Here is a 19,901-nt window from a genome sequence, read left to right as displayed (position 1 = left end):
CGTGGATGTCTACTAATTTGTGTTTCTTTGCAAGCTCTTGGTGTATTATATTTGCTACTTGATTATGTCTGTGTAAATAATCTGTCTGTGCCAAGAGCTTGCAACCAGAGGTGATGTGTTGTATAGTTTCTGGCATGATGTGACATTTTCTGCATGTGTCATTTGTGAGTGTTGCATCTTTGAGTATGTGTTTTCTGTAGTTTTTAGTATTTATGACCTGATCCTGTATGGCAATCATGAATCCTTCCGTCTCCCCAAAGAGGCATCCCCGAGCTAACCAGCTGTTTGACGCAGTTTTGTCAACAAAATCCTGGGCCAGATCATAAGGATGTTTGCCATGGAGTGCCTTTCGAGCCCACGATTGCTTAATGGTGTCTATGCTTTTTATATGTTGTGTTGTGTCCATATGATGTGAGTGTAAGTTTAATGGTGTGTTATTCGAGTCTGCTAGAGTTACTGCTTTATGTAATTGTTGATGTTTCTTGTTTTTTGTAGAAAAACTCTCGCAAGTGACTGTATTTGTTTGTAGTGAAGGTTAACTATGTCAATCAGGCCACGTCCGCCATCTTTACGTGGAAGGGTTAATCTTTCTGTGGCGGATTTAGGATGATGTTGTTTATGCTTAGTAAGTATTGTTCTTGTTTTCCTTTGGAGTTGCTCAAGATCTGTGTGAGTCCAATGTATAACTCCAAAAGAATATGTGAGTACTGGGATGACATATGTGTTTATTGCTTTAACTGTGTGTTTTGCATTTAACTGTGTTCTGAGAATAGCATTTAACCTACTTTGGTATTCTTTAACTTAATCTTTGCTTTATTTGTGTATGTTCTGTTAGTTTGGCCTGTTGGAATCCTAAATACTTGTAGAACTCGCCCTCTTCCATGGATTCAATAATGTCTCCATTTCCAAGTGCAAAATCTTCTTTCTTCAGGATTCCTTTTCTATGTGAACTGTTTTGCATTTATCTAGGCCAAATTCCATTTGTATGTCCTTGGTGTATGAATGTGTGATTTGTAGGAGTTGATGAAGTTGTTTTTGTGTGGATGCATAAAGTTTTATGTCATCCATGTACATGAGATGTGACAGTGTAAACTGTGTTGTTTTTTCGTGTCTGATATTGTAACCATATTGCGTGTTGTTTAACATGTTGGATAATGGGTTCAGGGCTAAGCAGAACCAGAGAGGACTCAAGGAATCTCCTTGAAAAATTCCTCGCCTAATAAAAATTTGGTTTGTTTGTATGGAAGTGTTACTAACCCTCAGATGTAGTGTTGTTCTCCAGTGCTGCATAGTGTTTTGAAAGAATGCAATGAGTGATGGATGTATTTTGTACATGTGTAGAATATGTAGCAGCCAACTGTGTGGAACACTGTCGAATGCTTTTCTGTAGTCTATATATGCCATGTGTATGTTTCTGTGTTGTTTGTGTGCTTGCCATAGAATGACTGAATCTATGAGTAACTGTTCTTTGCATCCCCTGTGGTTTCTACGACAACCTTTTTGTTGTTCTGTTAGAATGTCGTGTTCTTCAACATGTTTGTATATTTTGTTTGCAATACAGGATGTCAATAATTTGTAGAGTGTTGGAAGACATGTAATTGGTCTGTATTGTGTGGGGTCTGTGGTATTGTTGTTTTTTAGGTTTCATGTAGGTGATGCCCTGGGTAAGAAAATTTGGCATGTCTTGTGGATTGATGATGATGTGTGTTAGATGTTTAACTAGTTCCTGGTGCAGTGATGTAAACTTTTTGTACCAGAAATTGTGAATGTTGTCTACACCAGGTGTCTTCCAGTTGTGTGTTCTGTTAACAGTGTATTGGAAATCATGTATGTTTATTTCAACACAGGGCATAGTTGGTATGTTGTGCAAGTTTCTGTTCTCCTCCTCGATCCAGCCTGCATCAGCATTATGCGTGACAGCACTGGACCAAAGAGAAGACCAATATGTTGTGAGTTCTTCTTCTGTTGGTGTGCCACTGTGCTGTGTATCAGTGTTTGCTTTGTTATTAATTTGTCTGTAAAAGAGTTTTTCATTGTTTGTAAATTTATTATTATTATAATTTTATTTTTATAATTTTGTGAAAATATGTTTATTTCAAAAATTCAATATTTGTTTTATATTATATAATAAAATCGCGCGCCTTACCATACTATCTGTCACGACAGTACAGAACTGCGGCTCCCATTCAATTTGCAAAACCTACATTTCGGCTCTCACTGAACTCTTGCTTGCCCACCCCTGGATTATTATGTTTTAATGGGGTTTCATTTGTATTATTTTTTCACAGGAATAATTATAATGGTCAACATTACCTAATGCATTTAAAATATTAAATATTAAGAAATGTCTATCAATCTCAGACTGATACTTTTTAAAATGGGATTAAAAATTATATGTAAATAAAAATATGTATTTAAACAAAGTTTCAGCAAATATTTACAATGATACAAAAATTAATAAAAATGAATAATTTACGTACAGAAATTGACCAGTTATGGAAGAAAACACAAAATATGAAAACAGGCAATTTGTAACAGTAATTTTCTACAATATAATTATAAATTAGTACAACTAACCTTTAAGATTTTCATAATGGAACAGTACATTCTGGTTAATTGGGACTGCCATTTATTTAAGACATATATTGAATGATGGAAACAAAAGAGATACTATAAGGCAAATTTACCTTGCTTACTTGGGACATCAAGCTGCTTTATTAGGACAGTATATGCAGCAAAGAGGAGTACACATTAATGGAACAATGTTAAAAACCAAATCAGAAGAATTAGCTACAACAATAGGTCACTAGAATTTAAAAGCTACAGATAGTTGGTTATTGTGATGGAAAATTAGACATGAAATAAAATTTAAGAGAGCACATGGTGAAAACCAGTGATGATACTATGAGTGCCAAAGATTGAAAATCAAAGATTGGAAGTTGCTTGAATTGCTGCAGAAATTCATGAGTCCTGATCATGTCTACAGAGCAGATGAAACAGGGTTGTTTTACCATGCTGTCCCAGACAGTTCTGTTATAAACATGAAGTATTGTCATGTTAAAAAAAAGAAACATTACCATATTGTGCTGCTCATAAACAGAAGTTATTAGTCATCGGAAAGCATGCTCAGCATGATGGAAACAAAAGAGATACTATAAGGCAAATTTACCTTGCTTACTTAGGATATGAAGCTGCTTTATCAGGACAGTATTTGGTGTTTTAAAGGTCGTAGAATCAACTGGTAAACAGTTGATTCTACGACCTTTGTTATGTCGACAAGAATGCATGTATGATTTCTAATATTTTTCTGAAATGGCATAAGAACTGAGATGTAGAACTGCAGAAAAAGTCAAGAACAGTTCTGCTGCTTTTGGATAACTTTGCTGTTCATCCTCAGGTAGTGTTTGAAAGACATTCATCTTAAGTTTCTTCTGGCTAATATCGTGCTCTTGATATAACCATTAGATATAGGAATCATAAAAAATCTGAAAACACTGTGTCATAGAAGGCTGATATAACGCATCCTTGATGCAATTGAAGAAAATGCTTACCAGTGGCCAAGTACAAAGGGATAAAACCATTGAACACTTGTAGTTAGTTGTGGGTTTGTGCTTCACCAACAGGTTGGCCATATGGAGCTTTCTGGGTTGTCTTCACATTTGCAACACCTAAATAAGGGCCGGTTTCCCATAGAAAGTTCTCTTGAGAGGTATCTCTCAGTAGACTTAGACTGCACACACGTTACATTGTAATAACCAAACCAAACCAATTGGAGAAAATATCTTATCTACAAAAACAGACAAGATTAATTCCAAGGTTACAATTTTACAAGCAATACAATATGCTGCTCATAGTTGAAGAAAAATATACTGTAGCACAATATGAAAATATTGTAGACCTATAAATTCCCAATGTTGGCCGTCTGTTCATCTTTCTTTAATCTTGAAAACAGTGTTAGATAAAAAAAATTCAAGACCAGATATAGAAAGCTCAGGGGCAGTAGGCCCTGATTAACTATATATGAACTTCCTATGCAAAGCAAAAGTCACATTATTTCAATTCAAAAATTTTCCTATGAAAAGAGTTAGATAGATGACTGGCACAACTCCATTGCTAACAGAAAAGTATGATACAGGAGCAAGACAATATAGTACTAATTTGAGCATATATTATAAATTAAAAATACGATTAAAAATTGCAGCCTGGCATTGTCACGATGTCACAATAAATAATTGTTCATTCTCCATTATGATTTTAAGACTTCAGAACAGGAAATGCAAGATATAACTGACGATAGTGAAATAATTTGAAATCAAATAAACTACATAATGTTAGAAATCACAAAGAATTTTATACATTAATAACAACCTTTTATGTTACAACAAAAATAAGGATTGTGTAGATGCAATTATTGAACAAATTGTTTTAGAAAAACACCCAAAAACTGAAGAAGATATGGATAGTGATGGAAATGATACTCCTGATCAAGACTTAGTGACTTAGAAACCAAAAAATTTATTCCTGCACTAAGACAATATTTTCTGCAAGATGGAAATTAAGGATGTCCCATTTCTGTATTGGATGCCTTCACTGATTTTGTCCACGTGCAGAATATAAAGAAAATGTGTCAAGATATGCTCAATAAATTTATGCAAAAATAATTGTTTGTTATTTGTTTAATGATTATATTTTAATATGTTATCTTTGAACTTGAAGTTATTTACAAATATATAGTACATGTAAGTGTGCACACTGAATACTAATTATATTTTTCAAATTAATGGTGTTTTCTTTACTTCCTTAAATTTCGCTTTACTGGAACAGCTGCTTAATCAAGGAAAATTAGTCAGGTCCCAATGTGTACCAATTAAACAGAATCAACTGTATTTATAAAATATCATAATCAAAAAATTAAAATTATTTTTCAGTAGTTCAAAAATTGTAAGTAAAAAGTTTTGTTTAGCTTACCTGCCTCAATGCTTCCAAATCTTTAATTTCTTTATTGTAACTTTCAGGATCTTCGTGATAATGAGTGTGAATGTACTAAAAGCAAAAAGTTTGCTTGAATATTTAAATAATATCAAACTTTAATTACTAAGAATGTATTTCTAAGGAAAGGTACAGCTATGAAATGAGGATAATATATATAATATATATAATATATATATATGTATTGTAATATACATTTCTATGTTAGTACAGGTATTACTTAAAAGAAAACAACACTAAGAATACAAATATATAAACATATGTATTTTACAGAATATAACTAACAGGGAGTTATATTTTGTAAAGTACTTTTTTCATTATATTAATCAAAACCTCAACTTGTTATAAAAAACCTTTTATTAATTTTCAGACAATAATACTTCAAATACTATAAGCAAATTTTTTAATGAACTAGATTAAAATTTAATTTAAATAAAATAGCTTATAGAAAACAAATTTAAATATCTTTAAGGTAGACATCAACAGCACTCCACATCAAACAAGTTAACATAGAAAGTCAGAGTTATTCTTTCAGTTATATCTAAATATCTTAATAACCAGTAAAAAAATTTACAAAGTTCACAAAAAGCAATAAAAAAAATTAATTGTTTAAAAGTGTATGCTTTACACAATCTAGTAACATCTTTCAGTAAATGCAGAAAATAAAATAAATAATGTAGAAATATCTTTGAACGTACATTTTTAAAGCCAAAACACAAATTTCATTGTACTACTCTGTTTTAGAAAAAAATTGATTTCTAAACAAGTATTTCATGTCAGTGAGTGAGTGAGTGAGTGCCAGTCATTCAATGAGTATTGTGATTCTCTTTGACATAAATAAATTGCAACATGGATGTAATCTATTACTTTCAAGTGGGCAATGTAGAAATGTACTTCAAGTTAAACTCATGCTGCATATTGTCTGTAAGTGATTTCTTTTGAATAACATTGACATTGAAAGCATTGGATAAGAATATTGGGTACATCAATATCTGAAATCATATTAGTACAATTTTCCTAATAAACCATAATCAACTACAAACATTACTAAACTCATTCTTGACAAATACTAATTTGTAATGGACACCAGCCCACTGCCAATGTTTACAAACTCTTCATAACAAACCATAACTATAATACTGTTATTTCTTCACATTAAATTGTTTAATGTTTCAAAGTTATCATATTCTATGTCAATATCCATAAATTCAGGTACACTCAAAGTACTCGCACTGGCATTGATGTGCTCAGTCTCTTTATGCTATCTATACAAACTGCATCATTTGACATTAATCAATTTGGGATTTTCTGATTTCTTTTGAATTTTGTTTTCAATGATATACATTTCTTACAGTTCACATTCTCTTTACGATTTCTTCAACATTATGAAAATTTTCAACTGAGCACAGTTTTTGGTTTATAACTTTACAAATTTTATTTTATCAGTTATTATTGCTAAATAATATGTAGATTCTGTTCCCTACAAATCAACAATAGTTTCAATGTCCTATCTCTTTACAACCAAAGTTACACTGCCCAAATCCCATACACCATTGTTATTTTCAGTGTTCACGTGCAAGTGCTACCCCATCTCCTCACTGCTGCACACCTTCAATACCCACTATTTTAGATTCAGACATAAACCCTCTCTCTAGCCAACAAAATTTAAATAATTACATTATCATTTACAGTTTAAAAGAAATAAGCACAACATATCTTGCCATTTTTTGGTTGCTTGAGTTTTCATACAGACCTCCCCTAAACTGGACTGCATTTAAAGATATATTCACATGAAAAAAAATTCATTACAGACTAACTTCATTCCATTTATTCACAATTTAAAAAATAGTCTTAAAATGAAAATATCCCTAATACAAATACTGTCTTTTTAATAAGTAAACTCATCAAAATGAATTCTTAATTCTCAAACATAGCTCTTAATCTTGTTTCTATAATTTTTTATAATCACATTTTTTTTTTTTAACTTCTCATATTGAAGGTTTGTAAAAAAGTATATTACATTTCTGGTTACTGAGTTATCCTTATAATTTGATTAAAATTAGAAATCAACAATAATGGCTTTACAAGTATTTTGGCTGAGTAATAATAAATTTCATTTATCAATATTATTGGTAGTCAATATCTGTAATTTTATATTTTTAAACCCATGACATATTTTTGGTTTAAATGTTTGTAACTGATAAGTTATATAGGGTGTGCCAAAAAACCAGCTACATTTGGGGAGGCCATTGTACCAACTGTGGAGACAATTAGGTGGTGCTGTTAGATCTCTTGGTAGCACATCCTGTACCATTTTTAGTAGTCCACATGACTTGTCAGTTGAGCATCATGCATTCACTGTTGAAGCATTTATCAAAAACAACTCTGTGATCATTATACAAAGAGCCTTTCAAAATAATTTTACCATTGGTCATAATAAAAATATCCCAGACCAGAAAGCCATTCTGCTTTTGGTTGATAATTCCAGGACAACAGGTTCAGCTCTAAAGAGAAACCATCTAAACACCATCTAAGAATATTTAAGTTGTTAGGGATTTTTTGTGATCTTCAAGATGTTCCAAGTGCAAGAATATTTCTACTTTATAAATTTATGATACTAGTTTAAGAAGAATCTTACAAAAGGAATTGCAATTTCATCCCTACAAAAAGATGACAGTACAAGAACTCAGTTCTTTAGACTGGGAAAACTGCAGTTATATGAGAACATTCTCCAATGTATTTTAAGAGATGCTGTATTCATATGTAGCAATGAGACTCATTTTCATTTGAGTTGATCTATAAACAAGCAGAATTTCCATTATTGGGGAAAAATAATCCCCAAATATTATGTGAAAGACTTCTGTGTACTGAATATCTTACTGAGTGGTGTGCACCATTGCCCATTTTGGTATTGTGGGATCTTACTTCTTCAAAGGGGAAGGCATATGGGTAACAGTGACTGCTGACCATTACATAGATCTATTGGAAAACTTTCTGATGCTACAGCTCAAATAACTTGATTTAATTGATGCATGGTTTCAATAAGATATAAACTATGGCTCATAGCTTGGAGATCACAACAGGTTTTAAGAGAAATACAGTAGAGAATTGATTATTCAAATCAATTGGAGACTGGGGTTGTTTGGAAAATCGATTTTTCAGATAACTGATTATGTACGAAAAAATATATTAACCTATCCCATGTTGAAATTTGTATCAAATCCTGGCATGTCCTTAACTAGCCTCTCATGGTCGTGCCAGTGCTGCCAGCTAAAATACGCACACCAACAAAAATAATATTGGAGTAGCCCAAGACATAGCCAAAGATTGCCAGTGCTGCAGCACTAGTGGAAATTTAAATTTGCCCGACTGGAAAGCTTTTGGTTAATTGATGTTTCGGTTGATCAATATTTGGATAATTGATGCTCTACTGTAATCTCTAGATATGGAAATATTGGATGGCCTATGTATTTACCAAATCTTACTATCTATGACTTTTTCTCTGGGTTATCTGAAATCCAGAGTTTACACTAATCAACCAAAAACCCTTGATGCTTTAAGGCCCAGATGGGGCAAGGCCTGCATAAAATATGAATAAATATATCAATTTCCCAGCTTAAGGAAGTAATGTACGCAAAAATTCAAATGTTATTTTCTACAACTTATGTATGTGAACAGGTTTTCCACAATGAATTTAAGTAAAAATTAAAACAAAAAACCGGCTAACAGACATATCAAAACTAATTTAAAGCTAGCAGTGACTAATATTTAACCAAATACAGTCAAACCTGTTTTTATGCGCTCTTTTTATGTGCGATGTTTATTTGTGCGATTTTTTTAATGCGAATTTTTAATTTGTGCGGTATAGTTGGCGACTAGTCTCGTGCGATTCGTCATGTCTTACGTTGACTTATTATAGCTAATAAACTTATTATAGCATAAATGCACTTATTATAGTAATTATTATTGCATGAATATGCAAAAAATGAACATAATTTACTTTTTAAGTCAACAAAACACCACCTGGACAAAAATATGTTAAAACAGACGATAGACCAGACGATGCAGTCAAGTGCTGACATCTGTTTGTCAATAAATTCTATTTCGTACGGTTTTGAGTTATATTTCTACGTGAGAACTTTTTTTTATGCGGTCCCTGTTGGACCGCATAAAAAAAAATATTTTTTAATTGTGTTGCGAAAACTATTATTTACAGCCATTCGTGAAGTTTCGTGAGATTTTTTTATTATGCGTTTTTTTAATGCGGTCCCCTATCCCCGCATAATTTAAAACAGGCTTTGAACTGAATTTTCTGATATATTATGTTTATATCAGTTCCAGAAGCTAAATTAAGTATACCTATGCTAAATATATAATTATATTATTGAATAATTGTGATTTACTGACAGTTTTTTTTCTCTTTTCTCTTGTATGTGGCTCTGAGTTAGTTCAAAAGTTTTGAAATGCGGCCCTTACATAGAAAAGGGTTGCCCATCCCTGCTTTAAAGGATGTTATTCACAAAGAAATTGCTGCTGTTCCTCCTGAAATAACCTGTTGGGTTATTGTGGAATTCAGAAATCAGATGCAGGCATGCATCTGATTTCTGATTTCTGAACAATGACTGCCATTTGAAAGATGTTCTTTTCAAAAACAGCTGAAAAAAACTCTATTGTGTGTTCTTTGATATGATGAAATAAAATTCAGAGTATCTTGAACAAATTTTTTGTTATTGATCTTTGAAATGTGGTAGGGGTTTTTTTTTTGCACACCGTGTATTTAAAAACAGGTTTGGAAAAAAAATTAATACATTATTTTTTAATAATTTTTCAATATTTTTAATTATAATATATATATGTATTATAACTATATAACAATTATAATAAAAATATATTTTCATTATAATTTATTTAATTAAAAAATGTAAAGAGTCGATTCCAAACCATTTTATTTTTGTTTAGGGATTACTTTTAGTTCATTATTCTATTTTTATAAAATTTATTAAGTTTATTGTAATTTGATTTAATTATATTCAGAAATTTTATACATACAGTAGAATTTGTTTACTGTAGTTAAAGCTCACCTACACCAACTGACTAACACTAAACATCATAAGTAAATAAGACTATAATGATTGAGAATTTTGGTTTAATTGACTCTTGCATTATAAGTATTAAAATAACTAAACAAAATTTATAAATTAAAGAAAGATTTATAAAAAGCTTAAATCAACACCTTAATGTTGCAGAATTTCTTAATGAATAATGCTTCAAACCAGAAGTGTTTTGGATTTTGGAATATTTTTATATTTGCAACTAAAAAATAGGATAACTTTGAGATGTGACCTAAACCTAAATACTATATTCATTTACATTTCATAATAGGGGTATACATAAACCTCATGTAGTTGTATTGTTCTTGATAGGAATGAACCTAAAAAAATATATACAGGGTATCCTGAAAGACACCCTAACTTCCAAAAGGAATACAGGTAGCCCTCGGTTTATGCCAACTCAATTTACTCAGATTAACAACAACACCACTGCGCAATTCGTGGTGTAATTCTCTGATTTTCCCTACACTAGATTGATTTTTGTTTCAGTGTTGACGTATTTACCGAGCCGCGACATTGTACATTCATTAAAACAAAGATTTTTATTGAATATATTTATTTTTTCTGTTTAATATTATTGGGTATGTATACATTTGCTTTAAATTATTATTAAAATACTAAATGTTTAGGTACCCATGAGTCAAGTTATTAAACTTAATAGTCCAATAAATGACATCTGAATCCACAGCGCCAATGAATGTGAATAGTTCGTATCCTGTATCAGTTCATTCAGGAAATACGATGCAGTAGCACTACCGGCAATCACAAACTATTGTTAGTGAGATAATATCTATTTCTTGTCAGTCAGACGGTATATATCTCTCCTTAGCAAACTTGAATTTTCCCGCTCGAACTGACCTTATATACGTGCTACGGCAGCCGGCAGTCAATCAATCAGTGTCTCTGCTCATCTGCAGCTCTATGCTTATGTTAGCTTATCCTTTCAACAATGGAAAGTTTGACAGATGAACTTTGTGAATTAGACAATGATTGGGAGTGCAAATGTAAAAAAGGACCATCATCGCATCCATTTGACCATATTCTGAAATTCTCAATGAAAGAAAACAAAAATCTAAACAATTAAAGATGGATACTTTTTTCCAAAATATGTAAGATTTCCAAAATTTTAAAATATCATTTGTTTTTCTTAAGATTTTTTCATAAAAACATTTCATCATAAAAATACATTTTAAAAATTAAATTTATAATATATATATTTTGTATTATATTGTATTAATAAACAAAATTATTTGCTTATTTTTCACTTATGTAGAACCTAACCCTATACCTCACTGTAAATATGGGTTCATTTTACACCGATTCGATTTGCACCGGCTTTTGTTGGAACAGAACTGTGGCGTAAACCGAGGGCTATCTGTATTTGAAAAATAGCTAGAGCAAAAATTTTATTCTTATTGCATATTTGTGTGACAAAGAATAAAATTAATGCAAAAGAAGATATGGTATTAGTCATGGATTTGTCAAAAAACAGAATTAGTGAACACGGAAAACAAAACTTTTATAAGTGTGCATATCATGAACAGTCATCCACAAAAAGTGACCGAATGGGCCACTGTTTCCAGGAGTGAGATCATTGGGCCAATTTTCAGGCAAAAAACAGTCACTTCAGCATGCAGTGTTGAAATATTGCATCAATTTGTGGCCATACAAAATGCCTTGGATGATTTACCGCAGACATCATGGTTCACACAAGATGGTGCAAGTTACTGATGCAATTTATTAAGCAAATGGAATAGGCTATGTATACAGATGTTACTTTTGTTAATTACTGATTATTAATAAGAATATAAACTTCAGGTGAGCAGCATTTGTCTGGTGTAAACCTACAGGATGCCAGAAATTTTTTATAAAATGTAAAAGAAGAATTCTCAAAATGACCAAAAAGCAGTAAGTTGTCTAAATCTAGTAGCCTGGTGCCCTACAAATATCTCAATCTGCTACTTGTAATCCAATCTTGTAACCTTGAAACCTAGCTGTAAAAAAAAGGAGTTGATAGATAAGGTGACCCCAAAAATGTGTTACTGTAAAAGCAAAGCCATGTTGACCAGATTAGAGTTGTTCATGTCTATTAGTCTGAATTGTGATACACATACAGGCCTATTACAGTAACTTGTACATTCAGAAGTTCACATGCCTCCATATTATATGTCGACACCTATCTCCCAGCAATGCTGACCATTTCAAAACCTGGTCTCTCCACACCAATCAATCAGCTGAACTAACTGTTAGTTTGGCTGCTTGACCAACATGGAGAGAAAAAAGGAAGCCTACCTGGATTCCTGTTAATGAAGTCTGGAATTCAGGCTTTGAAATGATCAATGTTGCTGGGATCACCTAGTCCAGATTTCCATGTCATGGAGGCCACTAAAGCGTACCTCTTGAGAAGGAAATCGGTTATGTCGATCAATCTGATTACAAATAAGAATAGTGTTGTTGTCATGTCAAATGAATGATTCCAGGACAGACGAGGGAGTCCAATGGTCATTGTCACAAGTTTATTTTACAGAACTATACACAACAGTTACAATTACGTCAACCGTTAAATTTCTTTATTTCTGAACAGTAAGTTCTAATTTTTTTTACAGTAGTAACTTTATTTTGCTTTTTAGAGAATTTTTACTCTGTAATTTTAAGTTTTGATGTTCTATTATTATATGTTCAATAATTATTTTTTAGATTTTCAATTACCATATTTATAATTTTTATTGAAAAATATAAATTACACAAATTTTTATTAAGCAATTTATTATGGAATATATTACTGTATAATAAAACTGCAACTGATATTTTGTTTTTATATCAACAGTATCCTTATATGCTAAATGGGCATTCACAGTATTGATGTTAACATAAACATCAATTAATATGATACAACCACAAATAAAATTCTGTATTGCAAAAACAAGCTTATTTTATATTAAAAACACTTGCTGATGAAAGAATAGAGGATAGAGTTTCAGTAGCATGTATAATCAACTTAGTAGAAGCCCAGAATTTTTAGTACTCAGTCATATCATGCCGCCGAATATATTGCACTTTTTCCTTGTCTCCCAACAAGTGTGATATAATTAGGAGCTACTGTAATAAAATTGGTAAACGAGAATTCCATTTAACATTTGTAAAAACTAGTAACATATGTAATGTATAAACAATATATCTTTACAATGGGAAACACTAAAGATATATTCGGAGGCCTATTTAGTATACAGTCAAACTTCAGTTTTCAAACAATTTGTTCCTAAAAGTTGTTCTAAAACCAAAAAACATTTTTCAATAAGAAACTATATAAAATGAATTAATCCGTTCCCAACCCTGAAAATAAAGCCTTTTTTGTTTTTTTCTTAATCTTTTTAGCTGCATTTCATGCATAAAAATGCCTACAACTGCAATGTAATATTATAACATAGCAACTGAATAAATAAGAAAGACAATTTCAGAAAGGAGCAACAGAAAAGACAATTTCATTCATCCTTACCTATGCTGAGATGGTTCATCCATCCTTACCTATGCTATGCTGATGGTGCAAGCAGAGGATATACAGGAAATGGAAGGAAAGGGATGTTATTTCTTGGAAGGAGAGTCCCGTTCCATATCATCATCCGGTAGCTGCACTTCAGGAGTTTTTTTCCTCTTACTTCCTGGATTTTCTGCTTCGTATTAACAGATTCTGCTTGGGACTCACTAGGTCTTTTTTTCACTAACAACATCTATTGAAATTTGTTTTTGTCTATGTTTGGCAATGTAATGAAAGTAAGACATAGCATTGTCATTAAAAAGGCTAATGACATGGTTGCTACTGTCTTATCAGGGTAATACCTTTCAACAAAACTTTGCACTTCACCCATTTTGATCACATTTTATTAACAAGAGCACTAGGCACATTCTCTCTTCCCTGCAAAGTATAGGGGATTGACCAACTGTCTCTAATCTGTTGCTAAGTAGCTTGTTTGGCAACCAGTGCAATTATGAGTTTGAAATTCTGTTCATTAACTGATTGACTTGAAAAATGAGCTGTTTAAAAAGAGATTTGACTGTACATACATACACACACACACAATATTGAATACATTTAATACAAACCCCAATGAAGTGACTAATCCAAGTTATTGATCTTTTGTAATATATGAATTTTAATTATCATCATTTTATAGTGAACATTTAATTTTTCACATTTATTTTTAATATTTATTCATTTTTCTAATATTGGCTAATAATTTTACTCTATTGATATTACATTATCTGATTATTGAAATTTAACTGACAGCTCACTCTTATCAGAGGCAATATTAATAATTCTAAAATCAGTTTTATTTTTATTTAAATCTATTATTTATTATAATTATTAAAGAAGGATGTAAAGAAATTAGTATTGTGAACTCAATAATAATTTTTAACTTACAAATTTTATAATGTTGCTTTGTATAAACTATTTTCAAAATTGTACATTTATTTTTATTGATTATCCCAATTTATTTTTGCAGATTTATATATATATTGGGTTGTTCAGAAAGTAATTTCATTTTTTTTACCACCAGAGGAATTAGTTGTATTTTACCAGCCAACTTCATTCTAAAATGTATTGTCATTATATATTTTGACAGTTGACATTTCAAGGCTCATTTGTAAAAATTTTGTTTGATTCTGTGCAATTATTTTTTTTTGGTGCCCCGTCAAAAGCAGCATTTTCAGCATATTTTGCTTTTTTATTACTGAAAAGATAAGAATGCTATCCAAGCAAGAAAAAAGTTGTGCGACGTGTATGGAGAAAATGTGTGAGAGAATGACAGTGCCAAAACTGGTTCACGAAATTTTGTTCTGACAATTTTGATATTCAAGATGCATCACATTCTGGAAGACCAGTTGAAGCTGACAAAGACAAAATAAAGGTATCGGTTGAAGTAAACCACTGAATAACAATATGAGAAATCGCTAAGAGATTAAATTTGTCAAATTCAACCATTTATGATAACTTGAAACGACTTGGTTTCGTTTCAAAGCTTGATATATGAATTCCACACGTTCTTAAAGAGATTTGCTCTGTCGCATTGACATGTGTGATTTGCTTCTCAAATGTCAAGAAAATGATCCATTGTTAAAGCGAACTATAACTGGCCACAAAAAATGGATTGTTTATAACAATGTTGAATGCAAGCGATCATGGAGTAGAAGAGATGAGCCAACTCAAAGCACTTTGAAAGCCAATATTCATCATCTTCTTCTTCTTCTTCAATGCTGCCGAATGGCATTTGCGACTTTGTATTGATATTGTTCTCTGTCTAGCACTGTGTGTAGAATTTGTGCTGTTGTCATGTGAAGCCAGGTTTTGATGTTGTCTAGCCAAGCTGTTTTTGGTCTGCCTGGGCATTTCTTGCCTTCAATCCTGCCCTCCAGGATGAGTGGCAGTAGATGGTATTTTTGATGGTTCCTAGTGATGTGGCCTAGGTATTTGCATTTTCTGCTGATGATGGTTTTGATCAGCATGTCCTGTAGGACCTGTGCATTGGCTATCTTGGTCGTCCACAGGACTTTCAGAATTCTTTGGTAGAGCCACATTTCAAAGGCCTGGAGCTTTTTTGTAGTGGCTGATGTTTCAGAGTCCAGGTTTCTACACTATAGAGCAGGATTGGCCAGATGTAGCACTTCAATGTGCATAATTTAAGCATGATGTTTAATAGTGATGTAACGAATATTCGGTTACTACCCGGTATTCGGTCTATTTTTCACTATTTGGCCGAATACCGAATATTTAAATCACTATTCGGCCGAATACCGAATATTTAGTCACTATTCGGCCGAATATCTCAAAACAGGAGTAAGAAATAACAAAAACACAGTAAATTAATCATTTTGGTAACTTTTATTAATGCTGAAAATTAAATTATAATTATTAAAGTTAATAAGAAATAGCATCTAACTCTAGTATTAAATTATTTCGTAATTAAATAATATTATAGCCTTTATCTAGCCCGATATCTTATGGCATTGATGGCGTGTAGGTTAGAATGTATCGGGCATTAACGTTATTGTTTAGTTTAATTATGTTATATTCGTATTCGCGTATATTTTAATATTTTTTTTACAATGTTTTAAAATGATTTACGAAACGTTTTATTGAAACTTATCGTATTTAAAGAAAGAATTATTTATCTATTTCTAGAAGATGAGTGACTAATATATAATTTATTTTATATATAAAACAAAGAGCGAGCATTTTTCATTATATGCAAAAGATAACATTTGAAATCATGTTAATTTAAAAAATATTGACAAAAACGATAGCAACAAAATATCACAAAACTTCACAAATAGAAAACCCCCAATAATATATTTGAACTGTTCCACAACTGTGCAGAAACTAGACCATATGTCCCCACTAAAGTATATCCTTAAAGCACTATTCAGTCCACAAATACGTAGTAAAAACAAAATTTTAGTACTTAATTAAAAAGTTAAAAAGATCAATTCCAAATAAAATAACTTATAAGTTATAACTTACATCTAAATACCAACAACTGCCGAATCATATTGGGCTATTTAAGGCTATTACATAAATTATAAACCAATTTGGCCCTAGAGGTAAACGTTAGGCTCATCTCATATTAACTTTAATAATTATAATTTAATTAATTAACTTAAATAATTTAGACCTACTGGAAGAAAAAATCGTAGTGACAGCGGGCAAATAAAGAGCAGGCTGCGTGATCCTTGCCATAATTTTTGCGCGCCAATTTTTGTACGTGCGTTAATCAAGCCGAATAGTTTGGCCGAATATTCAGCCATTCGGCCACACTTCTGGCCGAATATTCGGTATTCGGCCACTCTCCTAGCCAAATATTCGGTATTCGGCTGAGGTCGAATATACTATTTGTTACATCACTAATGTTTAAGCTTCTGTCGATAAGGAGTGTTTTCCATTTGGTGAATGCCTACCTGGCTTGTTCGATTCTGCTCTCGATTTCAGCCTCGTGGTTCAGCCAATGAGTACTCCAAGATACTTGAAGCAGTGTACATGCTCCAACTTGTGATATTAATCAAAAACAACAACAAAAAAAAGTAATTCTCTCTGTTTGATGAGATTTTAAGAATTTTTTTTTTCTTTTGAGCACTTAACAGATAATTCCACAATTGATTCAAAAGTGAACTGCTGTCAACTGGACAAATTGAGTGATACCATCAAACAGAAAAGGCCAAATAGATCAATGGAAAAGGTATAGTGTTTCACCATGACAATGCCAGACCTTACACAAATTTGTTAACTTGTCAGAAGCTGGAAGAAATGTGCTACCCTCAGATTATTACTTGTTCTGGTCTTTACAAAATTTTTTAAACAGTAAAACATTTCTTGAAATGAAGATGTCAAAAATCACTCGAATCAGTTTTTTGTAAGTACACGATCAGAGTTTTTATGAGTGTGGAATCATGCTACAACCAGAAAGATGGCAACAGGTATTAGACCACAATGGTCAATATATAATTCGGAGATACTATAGATTACTATCTAAGGAATTTCGGGACTTTGAGTATATATCTGAACTGAGGGGGCCGAGACGAGTTCAACGATACCCTACTTTTGGACCGGAGACAAAAAATAAAAAAAGTCATCATACTTATTTTCGGCGATCGCATGATGATAGGGAGTCGCGTCGCTCTCCACTAAGTCGGCCTCGCTATCGCAATCGGAAGTCCCGTCGCTTGCTGTTAAAATTGCCTTTAGTAGACGTTTCCCCCCTTTTTTACTTTGTTCAAGAACTACCGTGAATCGATCACAAGTTTAGCACATGGCGACGTGTGGTGGTGCCCATACGAGAGGTCAGTCGGGCTGCCATGTTTGCTGCCATAAGTAACATTAACCGAAATGGCGATCGTGCAATGATCAGAAGTCGCGTCGCTCTCTCCGCTCTCGTATCGCGTGTTTAACCCTACTGGAGATGACCGTAGTCCGATGTCATGGTTTGCAGATTTTACCGCAAGATGGCAATACTAGCAACTATGAGAGCATTAAAAAAGTATGGTAAGTGAAAAAGTATGACAACTTTTTTATTTTTCGTCTCCGGTCCAAAAGTAGGGTATCGTTGAACTCGTCTCAGTCCCGTTAGTTCAGATATATACTCAAAGTCCCAAAATTCCATAGATAGTAATCTATAGTACACCCTATAATTCAATAAAATATTTATGTTTTATAATTGTTTTTTTTCATAAAAAAAAAAATGAAATTACTTTCTGACCAACCCTATATATATCATACAAAAGCTTTTCTTTGAAAGAAGTAATATTGTAATAAAGATATATTTTAATAAAGATTTTTATAAAACAAATAGTAGTAGTAATGATCAAAGTTTATCTATTATATCAGGGCAATTTGCTTTCTCATCCTCAAAACAATGTCTTCTGTATATTACGTTCTCCCAAAACACGAGTAATTAATACGAGTAATTTCACATTGTCTTTCAAAATTCAATTTATAAAATATTTATAATTTTGATTTAATAGATTGAGAATGGTCGGTGCTTAATGGCGTCATTTTACAAATAAGCAATTTAGATACGATTTATTTACTCGTTTTATATATAATATGGTAAATTTTTGTGGTTTAGTTATTTACCTTTTTTAAGGCGTATTCAAATTCGGTATTTTCAGGCGGAGATTGTTTCAATTCACACGATAACATAGGAAGACGAGGTACAGCTTCCATTTTGATTTATTAATTAGCGCCCTCTCGTTGTATTTCTCCTGTAAACACTGACACATTTGAATACAGTACTTGTTATCGTCTGATATACAGTATATATTAAATATATAATATATTCATTAATATATTTATTAATATATATATTAATTAATTACACGTTTAGGTTAGATATAATTAAATTAATTCAAATTTCTCCGTATCTTTTAAGACAGTGATTCTCAAAGTGGGGTCGTGAAAAATATTTGGGCAAATTTATAAAATATTTCAAATATTTTATAAATTTACTGTGGATTTATGTTTAGAAATAGTAGAAATCAAAAATATGTAAAAGACTTTTTACTTAAATAAATTGCACATATAAATAATAAAAACAATATGAATAATTTAATACGAGCCTGAATATAACATTCAAAAATTTGTGCTCTGTTGGGAAATCCCACGAACTTCCATTCACTGCCTAGACCAGTGTTTCCCAACGTGGGGCTCACGCCCCACAGAGGGGCAATTCGATTGTTAAGGGGGGCAATTCGAAAATGCACTTGTCCAGAGTTAAAGTTAACCATATAGCCGCTGTACGCCATATTTATTGTAAATATTGATTTTAGTGTTTTAGTTTTCTTTGTTCTTCGTTTCCCATTCCTTCTAGAACTTTCCTTTATAACCCTTTTCCTTTGGGTAGGATTAACAATTCTGGGAACCACTGAGAACAAAGAGATGAACGAGGCCCTTAGGCTGGTGAAAGAGGAGAAAGGACATTCTTTGCCCAGACCTCGAAGTGGACAGACACAAGTTGTGGTGTTTCAGATCGCGTTTGGCAACGACTGGAAAGTGCAAGAGACTTTGATGAAAGGATCGGGTTTTCTCGTGGTTACCATAAAACAGTGTGGCAATTAAGTGCAAGAAAAACTTTAACGAACACGACAAGAGATCTTCCAAAAGAGTTCAACGTATATGTGGGGGGGACATAAGAATTTTAGAAAGACTTAGGTGGGGCATAGCACAAAAAAGGTTGGGAAACACTGGCCTAGACTATGATAGAACAACGTTGGCTAGCAGCAAGGTCCTAGAATATATTCTAGGACCTTGGGCTA

At 32.2% G+C, this 19,901-nt stretch overlaps 1 protein-coding gene across 1 annotated transcript in view; it reads right to left on the bottom strand.

Moving 5' to 3' along the window:
• Window positions 1-18,865, bottom strand: part of mop (myopic) — an 86,986-nt gene extending 68,121 nt beyond the window's left edge. The window contains 2 exon segments of the mRNA XM_067272724.1: window positions 4,969-5,043; window positions 18,724-18,865. Of these exon segments, the coding sequence (XP_067128825.1) occupies window positions 4,969-5,043; window positions 18,724-18,813 (165 nt within the window). The 5' untranslated portion in view covers window positions 18,814-18,865.
• Between the last annotated feature and the right edge of the window lie 1,036 nt (window positions 18,866-19,901).

This window comes from Centruroides vittatus, unplaced genomic scaffold, assembly GCF_030686945.1.
Source record: "Centruroides vittatus isolate TY-2023 unplaced genomic scaffold, ASM3068694v2 contig_453, whole genome shotgun sequence".
NCBI classification, from domain to species: domain Eukaryota; kingdom Metazoa; phylum Arthropoda; class Arachnida; order Scorpiones; family Buthidae; genus Centruroides; species Centruroides vittatus.
The sequence above is the reverse complement of the archived record's forward strand: the minus strand, read 5'-3'. Positions and strand labels throughout refer to the sequence as shown.